The 14,194-nt window shown below is 32.6% G+C and overlaps 1 protein-coding gene across 1 annotated transcript in view; it reads left to right on the top strand.

The window, feature by feature from the left end:
- The window catches only part of LOC143252921 (calcitonin gene-related peptide type 1 receptor-like), a 121,755-nt gene that overhangs the window by 47,815 nt on the left and 59,746 nt on the right, over positions 1-14,194 (top strand). The window contains exon 3 of the mRNA XM_076505790.1: positions 940-1,057. Coding sequence (XP_076361905.1) covers positions 940-1,057 — 118 coding nt within the window. The remainder of the gene's footprint in view (positions 1-939; positions 1,058-14,194) is intronic.

The following is a 14,194-nucleotide window of genomic DNA, read 5'->3' as shown; positions in this document are numbered from 1 at the left end:
TGTTAAGTACATTTTATAAGTAATGTGTAATTTATGTGGCTACTTTGATATCGTATTTCTTTATGAATCGTGAAACAAATATTTCAGTTTTTTCAGATTAAGTTATTTACTCGTAAGTCATGCTGTAATGAAAAAATAATATCTAATCAACATTAAATCAAAATATAAAAAACTAAAATATCGATACTTGCATTGTCCTTCTACATTTAATTTCGTTGTTTACAGAAAGTATTTATCTTGTTTACTTTTAACAAAAGCAATATGCTTTTTATTTTTTCGATTTTATGCATATCGATTTTAACGTTTTAACTTTTAATTCTTTAGGTTAGAGGAAATTATAGATCTCATGACATGAAAGATTTGAAAACGAAGACAGTTTAGTGATATGCGAAGGAAGCATTATAAAAGCACTAACAAAAGTGCTTTAAAACTCTGCTGTTTTTCTATATAATTGTAAAATAATTTTGTGAAATGGGGGTAACACTGAAGTAAATTAATAATTAACGTGTTTTATGTTTCGAATGTAAAGAAACACAGTCTTAAATAATTACTTGATGTTTCTCCTTAATGCAAAACTACACAAGAAAATGTTTTCACTTTGTTCACCCGCAGGAAATTGATCCCTGGATTTTAACGTTGTGAGTCTGTAAGCTTATCACGGATCCATTAGATAGTTTTGAGCACAATTCAGTATAAGCATTGAGTGTTTTAGTTTGTTGATAAATATTTTAAGGGTATTTTTGTTTTAAACAAATTATCAGCTAGTACACAGTTTTTTAAATATACAAGCTACATATCTGAAAACTTTTTAAAGAAATATATGTTTGTAAAAATACAAAATTGAAATATACAAATTAAAGGTTATAATTTCATACTTTTATATTTTATCTTTCTGTTTGTGTTGATCTGGTTAACAGATTTCTTTGACTTTTCTTGAAGGTTCACCTTAGTGATTCATCGTCGAGAATAGAGGCTGATGAAGTTGATAAGGTTTTACTTAGGCACCAGTTGAAAGCTTACTGGATGTGTCGTTTGAATGTCACACAATATGCTAAAGGTTAGTGAAACATTAATAAACGCTTATTACGTATGCAGAGGATATTTAACTGTTTCTTGGGGTAGCGTAATTTAGTAATTCCGAGTTTCAATAGAAAGTTTCAAACTGAAATGCATTCACGAAAAAAAAAAGGGATAAAATCCGATAAGTGAATATTATATTGTTAAAATTAGGTCGGAAATTGAACAAATACCAATCATGGAGTTGGATTTAAACATCAATTTCCACATTCAGAAACGTATATTTTACATAAAAATTATACTGAAGAATAATTCCATCATTGACTATTTAGATTAACAAATATAAGAGGTATGGAACTTTATAAGAACTCACTCTGAAGTAGCACATACATAATGATAAATATTGCATTTGTAAAACGATTTTTGGCTCACATCAATGAAGTTTACTAGCTCAAATAAATCTAAAAAGTGCTAAACACACTGCATAATATCCTTTATAGCCTAAGCCATAATTAATTTTCTCAAAAAATATTGTAAAGTGCGCTTTAAAAAGGAAGGATCAGCAGGAGAAATCACGAATTATATTTGAGTTACATTAAACTGAGTTTTAAGAAAATAAATTAAGAGGGAAAGGGCATAATATGTAATAAAAAATTAGGACAATTGTTATTCATATCAAAGAAACAAAAACAGTATTCACGCTTACCTAGAACGGTTGTCTTCTGTTGGACTTGTGAATTGATCAACTATTATTTTTCCCTTAAGATACTTTTCCATCAACCAACTCATTTAAGATCAAATGTAAACTAATATGAATCAAGTGTTTCTTTTCTAATGATATGCTTCGAATATACTTATAGCATTTAGTGCTTTTTACCTGAATGGTTATTTTCATTCAACGCAGTAAAGATCTTAACCTATAGACATCACCTGCTCTACAACTGAAGAACACTGCTCTTAATTTGACTGTCTTGTACAAAGTGCAGCATTTCAACAATATCCCGTCAGCGAAAACATTTACAGAGCAGAGTTAGTTGGAGCGAAGTCAAGTTATCGGGTTTTTCTTTTAACCATGAATTATGCAAAAACTTCTTACTTGTAGAATAAACGACTTTTTAAATGTCTACTTTAATTTAGAAGATAGGAAACGCTAATATTCCAGCATACACACAAATGTAATTTTCATAAAGGTGACATGTTTTCCGCATTCTTAAAAGTATTTTTGATAAAAATATACTTTTTCGTATGTTTTATCATCCTTAGACTAACTACATGTTTTAATTTCTTCACAAAATGGTGTGGATGCTTACGTTGAATATTCACATAGGCCATCTATACTAACCGTCCATACATTTTAAATGAAAGACCAGAGAGAAGACAGATAGTTAACAGGGACCATCGTCAATTCTTAAGTTACATTGGCTGATTAGAACGATTTAAACGTCACTCTTATACTGTACTTACAGCATCAAAATATTGAGAGTGACGTTGTTGCAACGGAATGCAAAATTTGAACCTTTACTTCACAGTCCATTTGGCCACATCCAGCCTAAAATATGTATAGAAGATCTCATTAAAAATACATAAATATGTTGGTGACTAAGATGTTAAAAAAAATTAAGCTTGAAGAGTGCCAACACCAGCTCCGCCCCAGTGGCTCAGCAAAAAAGAAAGCTTATAGTATTAACACCTGTTACACAAGCCAGCCCCAGCATTTTTAGTACTGATCCTAGAACGGGCATTAGGGGTAACATTTCGGAAACTGGTGATTAGGGTTATTTCAATAAATCCAGATTACTGAAGCGCGACACAACTTCTAACACGAGAAACAAAAACAAAAAAAAATTAATTACTTACAAAATATATGATATGATAAAATATTTATGGGTTATACTGTGATTATAGCATACTATGCATTATACCATCCATTGCAGAACAGTACATTGGTATGTCTGTGCAATTATAAAGCCAGAAAACGGATTTCGACATCCGTGGTAGGTAGAATACAGATATCCTATTATGTAGCTTTATGTTTAACCTCAAACAAACACAGCAGCAAAAGCGTTTTAAAATTAAGATTTGATTGAAAATTCATCTTATAATGTAAGGTGTATGTAAACTTCAACACTGCACATTTAAGCTTTACAGTGTCGTTTGGTTCACAAAATTCTGATATGAATGATTTCTTATATTTTATTCCAATCCATCCTTTTTGAAAATAACATCACTACTATGTCTATTGTTTTATGTTTTGCTGTCAGTGTGGTAAAATATATCTTTGATAGTTTTGTTGTATTGAAATTTTTATATATTATCATTTATCTAATCACATATATTTTTTTCACAAAAAGCCATGTGTACTTTTATATATAGTTGAATCATATTCATTGAAATGGGATCACATTTTAAACATAACAAAATGTCCATTGTGGTAAATTAAATATTAATTTGATCTCAATAAGGAGTGTGATAGGCCTGGCATGGCCAAGCGCGTAAGGCGTGCGACTCGTAATCCGAGGGTCGTGGGTTCGCGCCCGCGTCGCGCTAAACATGTTCGCCCTCCCAGCCGTGGGGGCGTATAATGTGACGGTCAATCACACTTTTCTTTGGTAAAAGAGTAGCCCAAGAGTTGGCGGTGGGTGGTGATGACTAGCTGCCTTCCCTCTAGTCTTACACTGCTAAATTAGGGACGGCTAGCACAGATAGCCCTCGAGTAGCTTTGTGCGAAATTCCCAAACAAACAAGGTGTGTGTGTGTTTTTTATTCCCTATCTAAATTAGTAAAAAATTCTTAAGTGATATAAAAGTGAATATTATTTTCGAAATCTACGTAGCTGAGTATAAAAACTTCGTTAATTACTTGTGCAATTAATTGGCGAATCTCTTATTCAACTGTTTGTCAAGTCGAATAAGATATCCCTAATAAGTTCTTTTAAATATAATAGCTGTCACTCATCACTTTTAGTTTGTTTGCTTGTTAAATTTCCCGCAAAGCTACGTGAAAGCTTTTGTGCCACTCTTTACCAACAAATAGTAGGAGTAATTTTACATTACAACGCCCTCACAGTTGAAAGAGCAAATATGTTAAGTAATTTGATTCGAACCCACAACCTGCAGATCACAAATCCAGCGTCTTTATCACACAAACTTTAAATTTGAGAATTTTGTTTTTATAAATCCCAACATTATTCCTCCAGTTTTATTCACATTTCTGAAAACATTCCTTTGATTTTGTGTTATAGAAAAATTATTTCTTGGTTCCTTGAGTTGATCTTTTAATCTGTTGCTCAAAGCGATTGTAAAAACTGTAATCAATTTTGATTTGTTGTTTTCTGCAACATATTAAAATGGGGATTATAATGATTATGCATCATGTGAGTGTATGAATTGCTTGATTACCGTAATTTTTAATATGGTAACTGAAAGTTACTGCGATGTGCACAGGCTATTTTGTTTTACGATTTTTTTCCCGAGAAAAAGAGATGAAAAGACCCTAAAATAAGGAACAAATTAAAAGCACAAATACGTAATGAACTAGAGGTACTTTAGGAATGTCTTCGAGTTTCCCACTGGTACAGCGATAAGTCTACGGATTTACAACGCTTAAAATCATGGGTTCGATTCCTCTCAGTCAACTCAGCAGATAGCCAGTTGTGGCTTTTCTATAAAGAAAAAATATAAACATGCGGGTCTCCGAAAGTGTTCTGTTTCAATGGTAAATAAAATTAACAAATATTTTTTATTTCTCGCAGTTTATAGCATGCAAATGTTTTACTGACGTTACAACAGTAGAAATTGCAATATAAAGTGTCCTTTGTGTGACGTAATTTTAGTGTATACTGAATGACTGATAAACAATACAGTACTGTGTAATAAATAGTACGAGTGGTTAAAACCTGTAACTTTCCAGGTAGCCTTCGGCCCACTCTCGGGAAAAATAAATAAATAATAAATAAAAGGAAGTTATGTGATTAGTGTCTGATAAGATCAAATGTAAGAAAAAAGGGAGACATTAACTAATCTTTTCTTTATAGAGTTTTTATTTCCTTAACAAGTACCTTCGGCTAATTATTAGGAAAATAAAGAGAGTTGAGGAGTTACCTCAGCTGGCTTACTATCTTCTGGTACCTGTCTACTATTCATGAATTAGCAAAACAATAGTAGAAAGTGACTCACTTATCCAATATTTAACTCCTTTAATACTGTTGAGAAAGTATTACCTGGCAAGGAGCCTTGTCGTTTTTTTAAGAATTTTGTTTCTTAACCAGCTACACGAAAGCACATAAAAGTTACACTTCACCGCAGCAGCAATTTAGCATTCTGTTACTGAGAAACATTTTATTACAGAGGATTGTTGTAAATGGGACACAACAGTTTTACATTTCATTCTAGATCTTATCTATTTAAGCCAGTTGAATTTATTTTCATTATTTTATTGTTTTTAAGCATGTAAATTTTTGTGTTGAAATGAAAGGAGAACATGGTAAAAGTTTCCTGCTTGGCGGCTTCAGTAATGTTCTTGAATATCCCGCTGTGTGTAAAACACCAAGAGTCAGTCTCACTATTATCTTGGCCGAGCCCATAAAAGATGTATTGTTAAATGGCACATTTGAATTAATGGACCTGACCAAGGCCCTTAGTGGACCTCATCCTGAAGTTCCTGGCGCTATTCTGAACAAACATTGATGAGCCAATGCCAGTCAAGACATCAAGAAACTATAATTTCCTGACAACACTACCTTAAGTAGTAAAACAAACGTTGGAGTCCTGGTTGCCTGCTACATAACCAGTGAACCACAACAAGATCATCCAGAATCACTGGAAACATTTACAAGATGAGGGAAATGGTTTAAGCATGGGCAACCCTATCACCAGTTCTTGCCAATATTTTTATGACACAAGTTGAAACACAGGCAAACAACACAGCATTACATCCACATTATACTGATAGACGACACGATTGCGGGATTCACATATACAGAACACACATTTAATTTTTTCAATCACATTAACTCTATACATCCCAACATTAACTTCACATGTGAACAGAAAGAAAGCAATCAAATTTCATTTCTTAACCTCAAAATTACAAGAACCGATACACAATTTAAAACAGAAATCCACCGAAAAATCACCCATACTGGACTATACATTCCTTGGGACTCAGCACATCAAACAAAACGAAATTTAAAAAGAAATCGAAAATTTCTTGTTCGTTAAAGAAAGAAACTACTTTCTCCTCTTGCTTCGACATTTTAATCAGCTCTTAGAGAATGTTAAACTTGTGGTTAATACACAATTTATGACATGTGTGGACTTATTATGTAAAAAATAAGTATATTCCACTATTTAGGTACAGAATTACAAGATAACAAAACTACATTAAACACAATTTTTATACTCTCATAGAAATATTGAAAGCAAAATTGTTTTAATGTACCATAAAAATGAAAAATCTGAAAAGAGTTTCAATAACTCAGTTAAAAATTTATTTATAAACTCATGAGTTTTTAAACCGTTCCGAGTAAAAAATGTTACAACACCTTATAGCTTTGTAATTTATATTCAGAGTTTTATCCAGATGTACATAAAGTTTGATGGACCAGTGGTCAGTAGAAAAGTCCTAAAATAATTTAAAATATATAATTTTGTTTGTATTAAAAAGTCTAGGAAACATTAATTCTAAAATTATATTCATTATATTCAGTGATACAGAATCTATAAAAACAAATATAATACATCCATTGCTGTTTTGATACATACAACCAAAGGGCATCTTTGCAGTCTTATACCGCTATAAACAGAGTAACAATACCCGTATTAGGCAAAGCACAGATACCTCTTTGTGTAGTTTTGTGCTTAAAAACAAATAAGGCCCGGCATGGCCAAGCGTGTATTATGGCGTGTGACTCGTAATTTGAAGGTCACGGGTTCGCGTCCCCATCGCGCTAAACATGCTCGCCCTTTCAGCCGTGGGGGCGTAATATTGTGACGGTCAATCCCACTATTTCGTGGGTAAAAGAGTAGCCCAAGAGTTGGCGGTGGGTGGTGATGACTAGCTGCCTTCCCTCTAGTCTTACACTGCTAAATTAGGGACGGCTAGCACAGATAGCCCTCGTGTAGCTTTGTGCGAAATTCATAAACAAACAACAACAATACAACTGAAGAAGAAATGCTTACCATTCAAGTTCTAATTGCTAGCAAAGTTTTACATATTTACGATGTTTGTTAACTTAATCAACAGTCGATTACTCTAATTTGCTAAAAATGTAAAACTGTATAAAATAAAAACATTTTATTACTAAAACTTCATTATTTCACGAAGTAAAATTTTAATAATTTGTTATTAATCCTTATTTATAAGAATATTCAGTTTTGAGGTAAATGGATATATATATATGTCTTTTCTGGAAACCTAGAATATCAACAAGAGGTTAACCAAGCTTAGGAATAAAATATGTTGTTATAATTTCCAAGAACAATAATTTCAAATTTCCTTAATAAAATCTCTCTAAACGTTGTTATTCATGCAAACTCTATTATTAGTACCGGTTTAAATGGTCAGACGATAAGATAGCTCTAAGTTTACAGAGATGTAACACTAAAATCCTGGGTTCGATTTCTGATAGTAAGCTCACCAACTTACCCAGTGTGGCTTTACTATAAATCAACTAATACACAAATAAACTGGTTCAAATGCAATCAAAATATTTCAATAACTGTTTCATAAGCATTATTTTTTACTTTCAGGTTTCACAATTTAATCAGAATACTATAGCACAAAAGTAGCGCTTTTTTAATTAAAATCTGTTGAATATTCATAATTTCTGTTTCATCGTCTTCTGAAAATCTAGCTTTAACTTGTATTTGTATTATTCATGGAATCATATTCTTGATAGTTCAAACACTGCGCTGCACGAGGAAGTAGTTAATTTTTGTTCTGAAATGTAATCACAAAATTGTTTTCCACCATTTCTTTAATTTAATCTGCATTATTTCAAGTCGCCTTCATTAATATTATTTGCACTTTTCTTTTTTTCACCTATCGCTCTCCCACAGTTTGCTATATCAAAACACTGATCTTTCTATTTTGCAATTTCAGACAGACATATTTTGTCCAACTAATACAGTGGTTACAGCTTCGCTTTTGTCACTTTATTTACAAAGCCAAATAAAAGATGGGTGTATAGTTTTCTAACTTTCTTGCTTTATGTTTTTTGTTTAATAGCAACTTTGGAATAGTTATTTTGTTCACCAATGGAAATTAAATCCAAAACTTTAGTGTCGTCGTCTCTCACAATAATGCCCTACATTGTGAAATTTCAAAATATTTATTTATTATGTCATCAATAGTATTCTGATTATTTTAACTTTACTTTTTATGTATATAATTTATTTTGTTAATCACCTCTTTATAATTACTCTTCCAAGCCTTAAGACGTATCTACAGCACGATTCATTCAAAAAGTACTATGATTTCAAATAAACGCAGCTAATTATAGACCAAATATGTGATTTTAGATATAGATAATGAACCTGAATCAATTTGAATGTGAAGAAAATATTATTATTTCTTATTTAAGGAACTTATTACATACAGTTTATGATTATTTTCCATGTGGATATCAGGAAACGTGAGGGTGAGTCTTCCCAGCTTTGGGGAGATTTCCAAATAGCTTCTGTATCGTGCAGGAAATACGGTTTGTAAATAACGCATAATAGCATCTTTTACACTTGTAGCTGCATCCGGGCTCTTTAATCTACATCTAAAATGATACATTTGGTCTAAATTTGTTTACAATTAGTTGCTATTCCAGACTCTGTATTAACATTAGGTGTAGTTTGATTTTTTAATCTTACTTCTTGCTAACCGTTGTGTTTACTACCAGTGGTGTAAGCTGATCCTTAATTAACATTTAGCATTTGACTTTCACCTACCATTTTTTTGATAAACAAAATATTTTTAATAACTTTAATTTTATTTACTTAAAAGAGCAAACTTATTCATTCAAATTGTACATTTCTACTCAGCTCTGTATGGCAGGGTAGTTATGACGCACGACTCGCAATCTGAAAGACACAAAATCGAATCCCCGTCACACCAAACATGCTCACCCTTCAATCGCGAGGGCGTTATTATGTAACGACCAATCTCACTATTCATTGATAAAAGATTGGTTCAAGAGTTGGAGATGGGTGGTGATGAATAGTTGCCTTCTCTCTAGCTTGGCCCGGCATGGTCAGGTGGTTAGGGCGCTCGACTCGTAATCTAAGGGTCACGGGTTCGATCCTCGTCGCACCAAACATGCTCGACCTTTCAGCGATGAAGTCTTTATAGTGTGACAGTCAATCCCATTATTCGTTGGTAAAAGAGTAGCCCAAGAGTTGGCGGTGGGTGATGATGACTATCTGCCTTCCCTCTAGTCTTACACTGCTAAATTAGGGCCGGATAGCGCATCCCCCTCACACGTACATGACAGAATAGTCTTCCCGAAAAACGACTCATACGCCGCCTCTGTATAAAAGTAAATGAAGCAAGATATAAATTTTCAATTTCAAGAAAGAGCGAACTTTCATAAAAGTAGGCACCGAATTTCGACCTAAAATGCAAGTTCCAGTTCATGCGGGCTGTCACTTCATACATCTATCTTGACAATTGTGTAATTTTGAGGCAATCGGAAGGCGGATGACAGATTATCGCTATCCTCTTATGATTTTACAGATAATTAATTTTATGATCGGCTTAACTCATCTTCCATCAGTTATCTCTTGAGTTGCTTTATACAGTGTTTTTAAAAATAATTATTTCGAAATTCGACACTATTTAGTGAACTAGGATATAAATTCCAGTCCTTAAAAGTGCAAACAGTGAAGCCTCGTACCTAATATCGTGTCGCTCCTAGTAAAATAAGAATAAAAGAGACCAACCCATAGTAATTAGGTTTAGCACGACCCTATCATCTCGTCAAGTTCACAAATTCCAGCAGATGTTTATCTGAAACACAAAAACATCAAATTAGATTTTGAGCATCGAAAGCTAGAAAAGTGTCAGAAATGAGCAAATCTAATATTCGTAATTAAAGAAAACAACAAGTTAAACTATTGATATGTTTTAATTTTTTTCTTTATTGATTAACTAGTTATCATATCAAGGGTGTGTAATCATAGCATTACTTATTTATCTATTTTTGACACAAAAGCCTCCCATTAAGTATGGAGACGCACACAAAAAGTGCATCTCAACTGCTATTCCTACGCACTTTGTTTATATTTATGTACATTAGCCGACATAATTCGAAAAATCGATTATTTTCTATCAGATATTTCTGTTTAACACATACGTTAATTATTCTATCATTGTGATGTCAATATCTTTATTCAGAAATGTAACGTAAACTTTTTTAGCCTGATACGTCGTCTTTGTGACATGCTATCCTTCTTATTAAAGTTTGTTTGTTTGGGAATTTCGCGCGAAGCTACACGAGGGCTATCTGCGCTCTTATTGAAGTTACTACTATAGGTATTCTGGTTCAGCTGCAAGAGAACGTCCTCCAAACTTTAGTCTTATTCTTTCTATTTCGTCACATATCTTATTTATCGTAAGGAAATTCTTCTGAAATATAATCTTTCCAATTAATATCGAAAACATTTTTTTCAGTAATTTAATGGAGGAAACTTCAGGTTTTCTTTTTTTGAACGGTTGTGTTTTGAAATTCGCGCAAGGCTACACAAGGATTATCTGTGCTAGCCGTCCCTAATTTATCAGTGAAAGGCAACTACTCATCATCACCCACCGCTAACGTTTTTGCCAACGAATTAACCGTAAAACTATAACGCTCTCTCGCCCTTAAATCCTAACATTTAGGATAAAAAGAGGTGCTTTTAGCATGTATTTTTACCTCCTACATTACATAGTTTATATGATATTTGTAATAATCCAGAAATTGTCATAAAGGTAACTGACCTTTCTACCAAACGAAGACTATAAGTAACTAAGAAAAGTTTTGTTTGCGATCTAATTCTAAGAATTATAACTAACTCGTACCTTGTTTTTACAGTCATCGTTAATACTATTTTATAACATTTTCTCCTTTCATGTTTACTTATTACAGTTGTATTAAGACTTGAATACTGATAATAATAAATTGTAAGAAAATTAGACAGTGTAATAAGGTTAGTGTTAGGTGGATTTATTTAATTTTTCTTGAAGTCGTATTCGGTAAGAACATTCATACTAAATAAAATATATAATCAAAAATTGCACTCAAACCCTTCTTAACATCTCATACAAAACTATAACGTTATTTCACTTTGATATTATCTGTTACTATTTCTTTAATATCAATGATAATCTATCTGATTTATTTCAAAATTATTCCATATTACTGTTATTGCATAATTATATTACAGAAATATTTTGTTTGTTAACGCTATTATAATATCTGTTATAAATTGAGGTTTTGATTGATTGAAGTTAAGCAAAAAGCAACACAATGGGTTCGATATCTGTACTTCTCCTCCACGGGTATCGAAACCAAGTTACTATCACTGTAAGTCTAGAGACATTCTAATGAGCTACTAGGGAGCATATATTAAGGCACTGAGGAATTTACTTCTAATGATGGTTACTTTGAGCCGAGTGGAACTAGATGTCAGATCATGTACCTTTTGTTTAACAAATTAGAATGTTTTACTTTGTAGTCGAACCGTGTGCATAAAAATAAAGAGATGGCTAGAGTGAGTTTAACGATATCAACAGCATGGTACGAAATTAGATATACAAGTAGTTGAGAATGATTGATTTTTGGTTTGTTCTGAATTTTGCATCAGACTACTCAAGGGCTATCTGCACTAAAAGTCCCTAATTTAGCAGTGTAATACTAGAAAGAAAGCAACTAGCCATCACCACCCACCCCCAACTCTTGGGCTACTCTTTTACCAACGAATAGCAATGATCGTCACATTATAACGCCCCCACGGCTGAAAGAGCGAACATGTTTGGTGTAACGGGGATACGAATCCGCGACCCTCAGGTTACGAGTCGAGTGCCTTAACCACCTGGTCATGCTGTGCCTGTTGAGAATGAAACATTTACTGAAACTGCTAAAAATCAGTGTCAGTACATTAAGTCCACAAACATAAATACTTTCATTCTTGTTAAATTTTAAGATCGGAATACAAGGTTTATTTATTATACCTGCAATTGTCCGGTATATAATGTGTTTGTTTGTATTTAAGCTTCACAATGAGCTATTTGTTTCAAAAACTGAAAAAAAATGTCCTTCACTTTTACGAAGAAAACATTATGCGCCATTTGATACAATTGGTAAAATGAAAATTGTATTTTTATTCATTTTTCCTACTGAAGATTTCACCTTAATTAAATTGTGTGCTTACCTCGTAGTGGATAATTTCGCATAAAGATACACAGCTGTTTCTAATTTTAGAACTGAAAACTAAAGAAAGGGCAGCTAGTCAACAGCACTCACTGCCAATTATTTGACTTCTCTTTTGTGATAACATGGTAGAATTGAACTGTCACTCTTATAACGCACCTATGGTATAAATGTATGGAGTCCATTTTTATGGCAAAGGGATACGAACGATGAACCGCCGGATCCACAGTGTGTGGACACAAAAGAATAGGCCACGGTTGATCACTAAACTCGAAAAAAAGATAAAATGTTCGTAATAATTACAACCGTTAGAAAACATGCCCATAAAATTTCATGTTTATGAAACTTACGAAAATCGCTGAATTTTGTATCATATTTATTCTTCCACTATTATATATTTTGTGTTGTAGGCGTTCTAGAAATAGTATCTAAACGATTTATTGAGAAATATTTTTTGTGTGTTTTTGAGCCTACTGCATTGTTATTGTGACAGTTACCTTTCTAAAGATTCTCAGCTCCTAAGTACTACATTTATCCGAAGTGTCGACTTGGATTATTTCGATTCTAGGCATAACTGATATTTAATGTCTGTGTAACCTGACAGAAAACTATAGTTCAGGGTTTTAGATGCCGCAAGGAGGCATTGATTCATCTATCCACAATTTTAGTTAGCTGAAGAAAACCCCATATAGTGATAAAAAGTTCCCACAAAACCATTTTTAATTGAAGATCTTTTCGAGTATGTTACAGGTTTTACCTCACTTCAGCTGTTGGTCAGAGACATCTATAACTTGTTTTACTATTAAAAATTACAAGATTGTTACGCAATTCTTTTTGTTTACATATTTTGTATACTGGTAGGAATTAATGACTAATTTATATACAATCATTACGTGAAACAGTTTAGAAATAGTATTTCTTCAACTTTTATAGGATGTAAATTAATTCTTCCTTTTAACATAATATAAACACATTGATTTAGAAATAATATTGACTTCAAAACTGGTATTAATGAAAATTAAATATATTTTAAATAAATAACGCGAAAAACATAATAAAGTCAGTACGTTCAGCGAAAAAGACTTTCGTTGTAAATACATAGGAACAGGTAAGTCTGACATAGTCTAGAAGACTAGCGTGTCCGGAATGTAAGTATTGGAATTCATTGTTCGCTTATTATTGTCGTTCGATAAATTGAACTACGGTTGGAAGTAGAAAGGTAATTAAACTGATATTAAACGAGAGACGGAACGTGCAAATACAGCTAAAAAAATGAAGCGTTATTCTGCCTAACCTCACCACGAAGTTTAAAAGAAGATATGTTACAAAATGGTTACTCGTTATTCTAATTTGAATTCCATTAACTGACGTGAGAATATCTACCTACTTCCAAGGTTTTGTAGCAAAAAAAGGAAACTGCTAAAGTTTGGTAAATATCGCTTCTTACAATAAAAAAAATATATATACTGATCTTCCGAACTTCAAAACTAACGTCGTTAGAAAATCATTAAAGTTTTCTCTGTAGCAATAAAGTCTTGGAACATAAGGTTGTAATCTTATTAGGCTCTATTTAAAAAATCAACATCAGATTTCTTCGGCGCTAATCATATAATTGCATCATAAACATTGTGGTACTTTCGGATTTACTGTTTTCGCGTTCCTTTAGAAAGTGTGATCTCAATAGCTGGAGGAATGTTTGGAAGTTTTATGCAGTAATAAATCTAAATTATCTCACCCTGTGTTTGAAACAAGAAAGTTACTAAATACAATTATAGCAAAATA

Source organism: Tachypleus tridentatus, chromosome 6 (genome assembly GCF_004210375.1).
Source record: "Tachypleus tridentatus isolate NWPU-2018 chromosome 6, ASM421037v1, whole genome shotgun sequence".
NCBI classification, from domain to species: Eukaryota; Metazoa; Arthropoda; class Merostomata; order Xiphosura; family Limulidae; genus Tachypleus; species Tachypleus tridentatus.
This window is presented reverse-complemented; position numbering and strand designations above follow the sequence as displayed.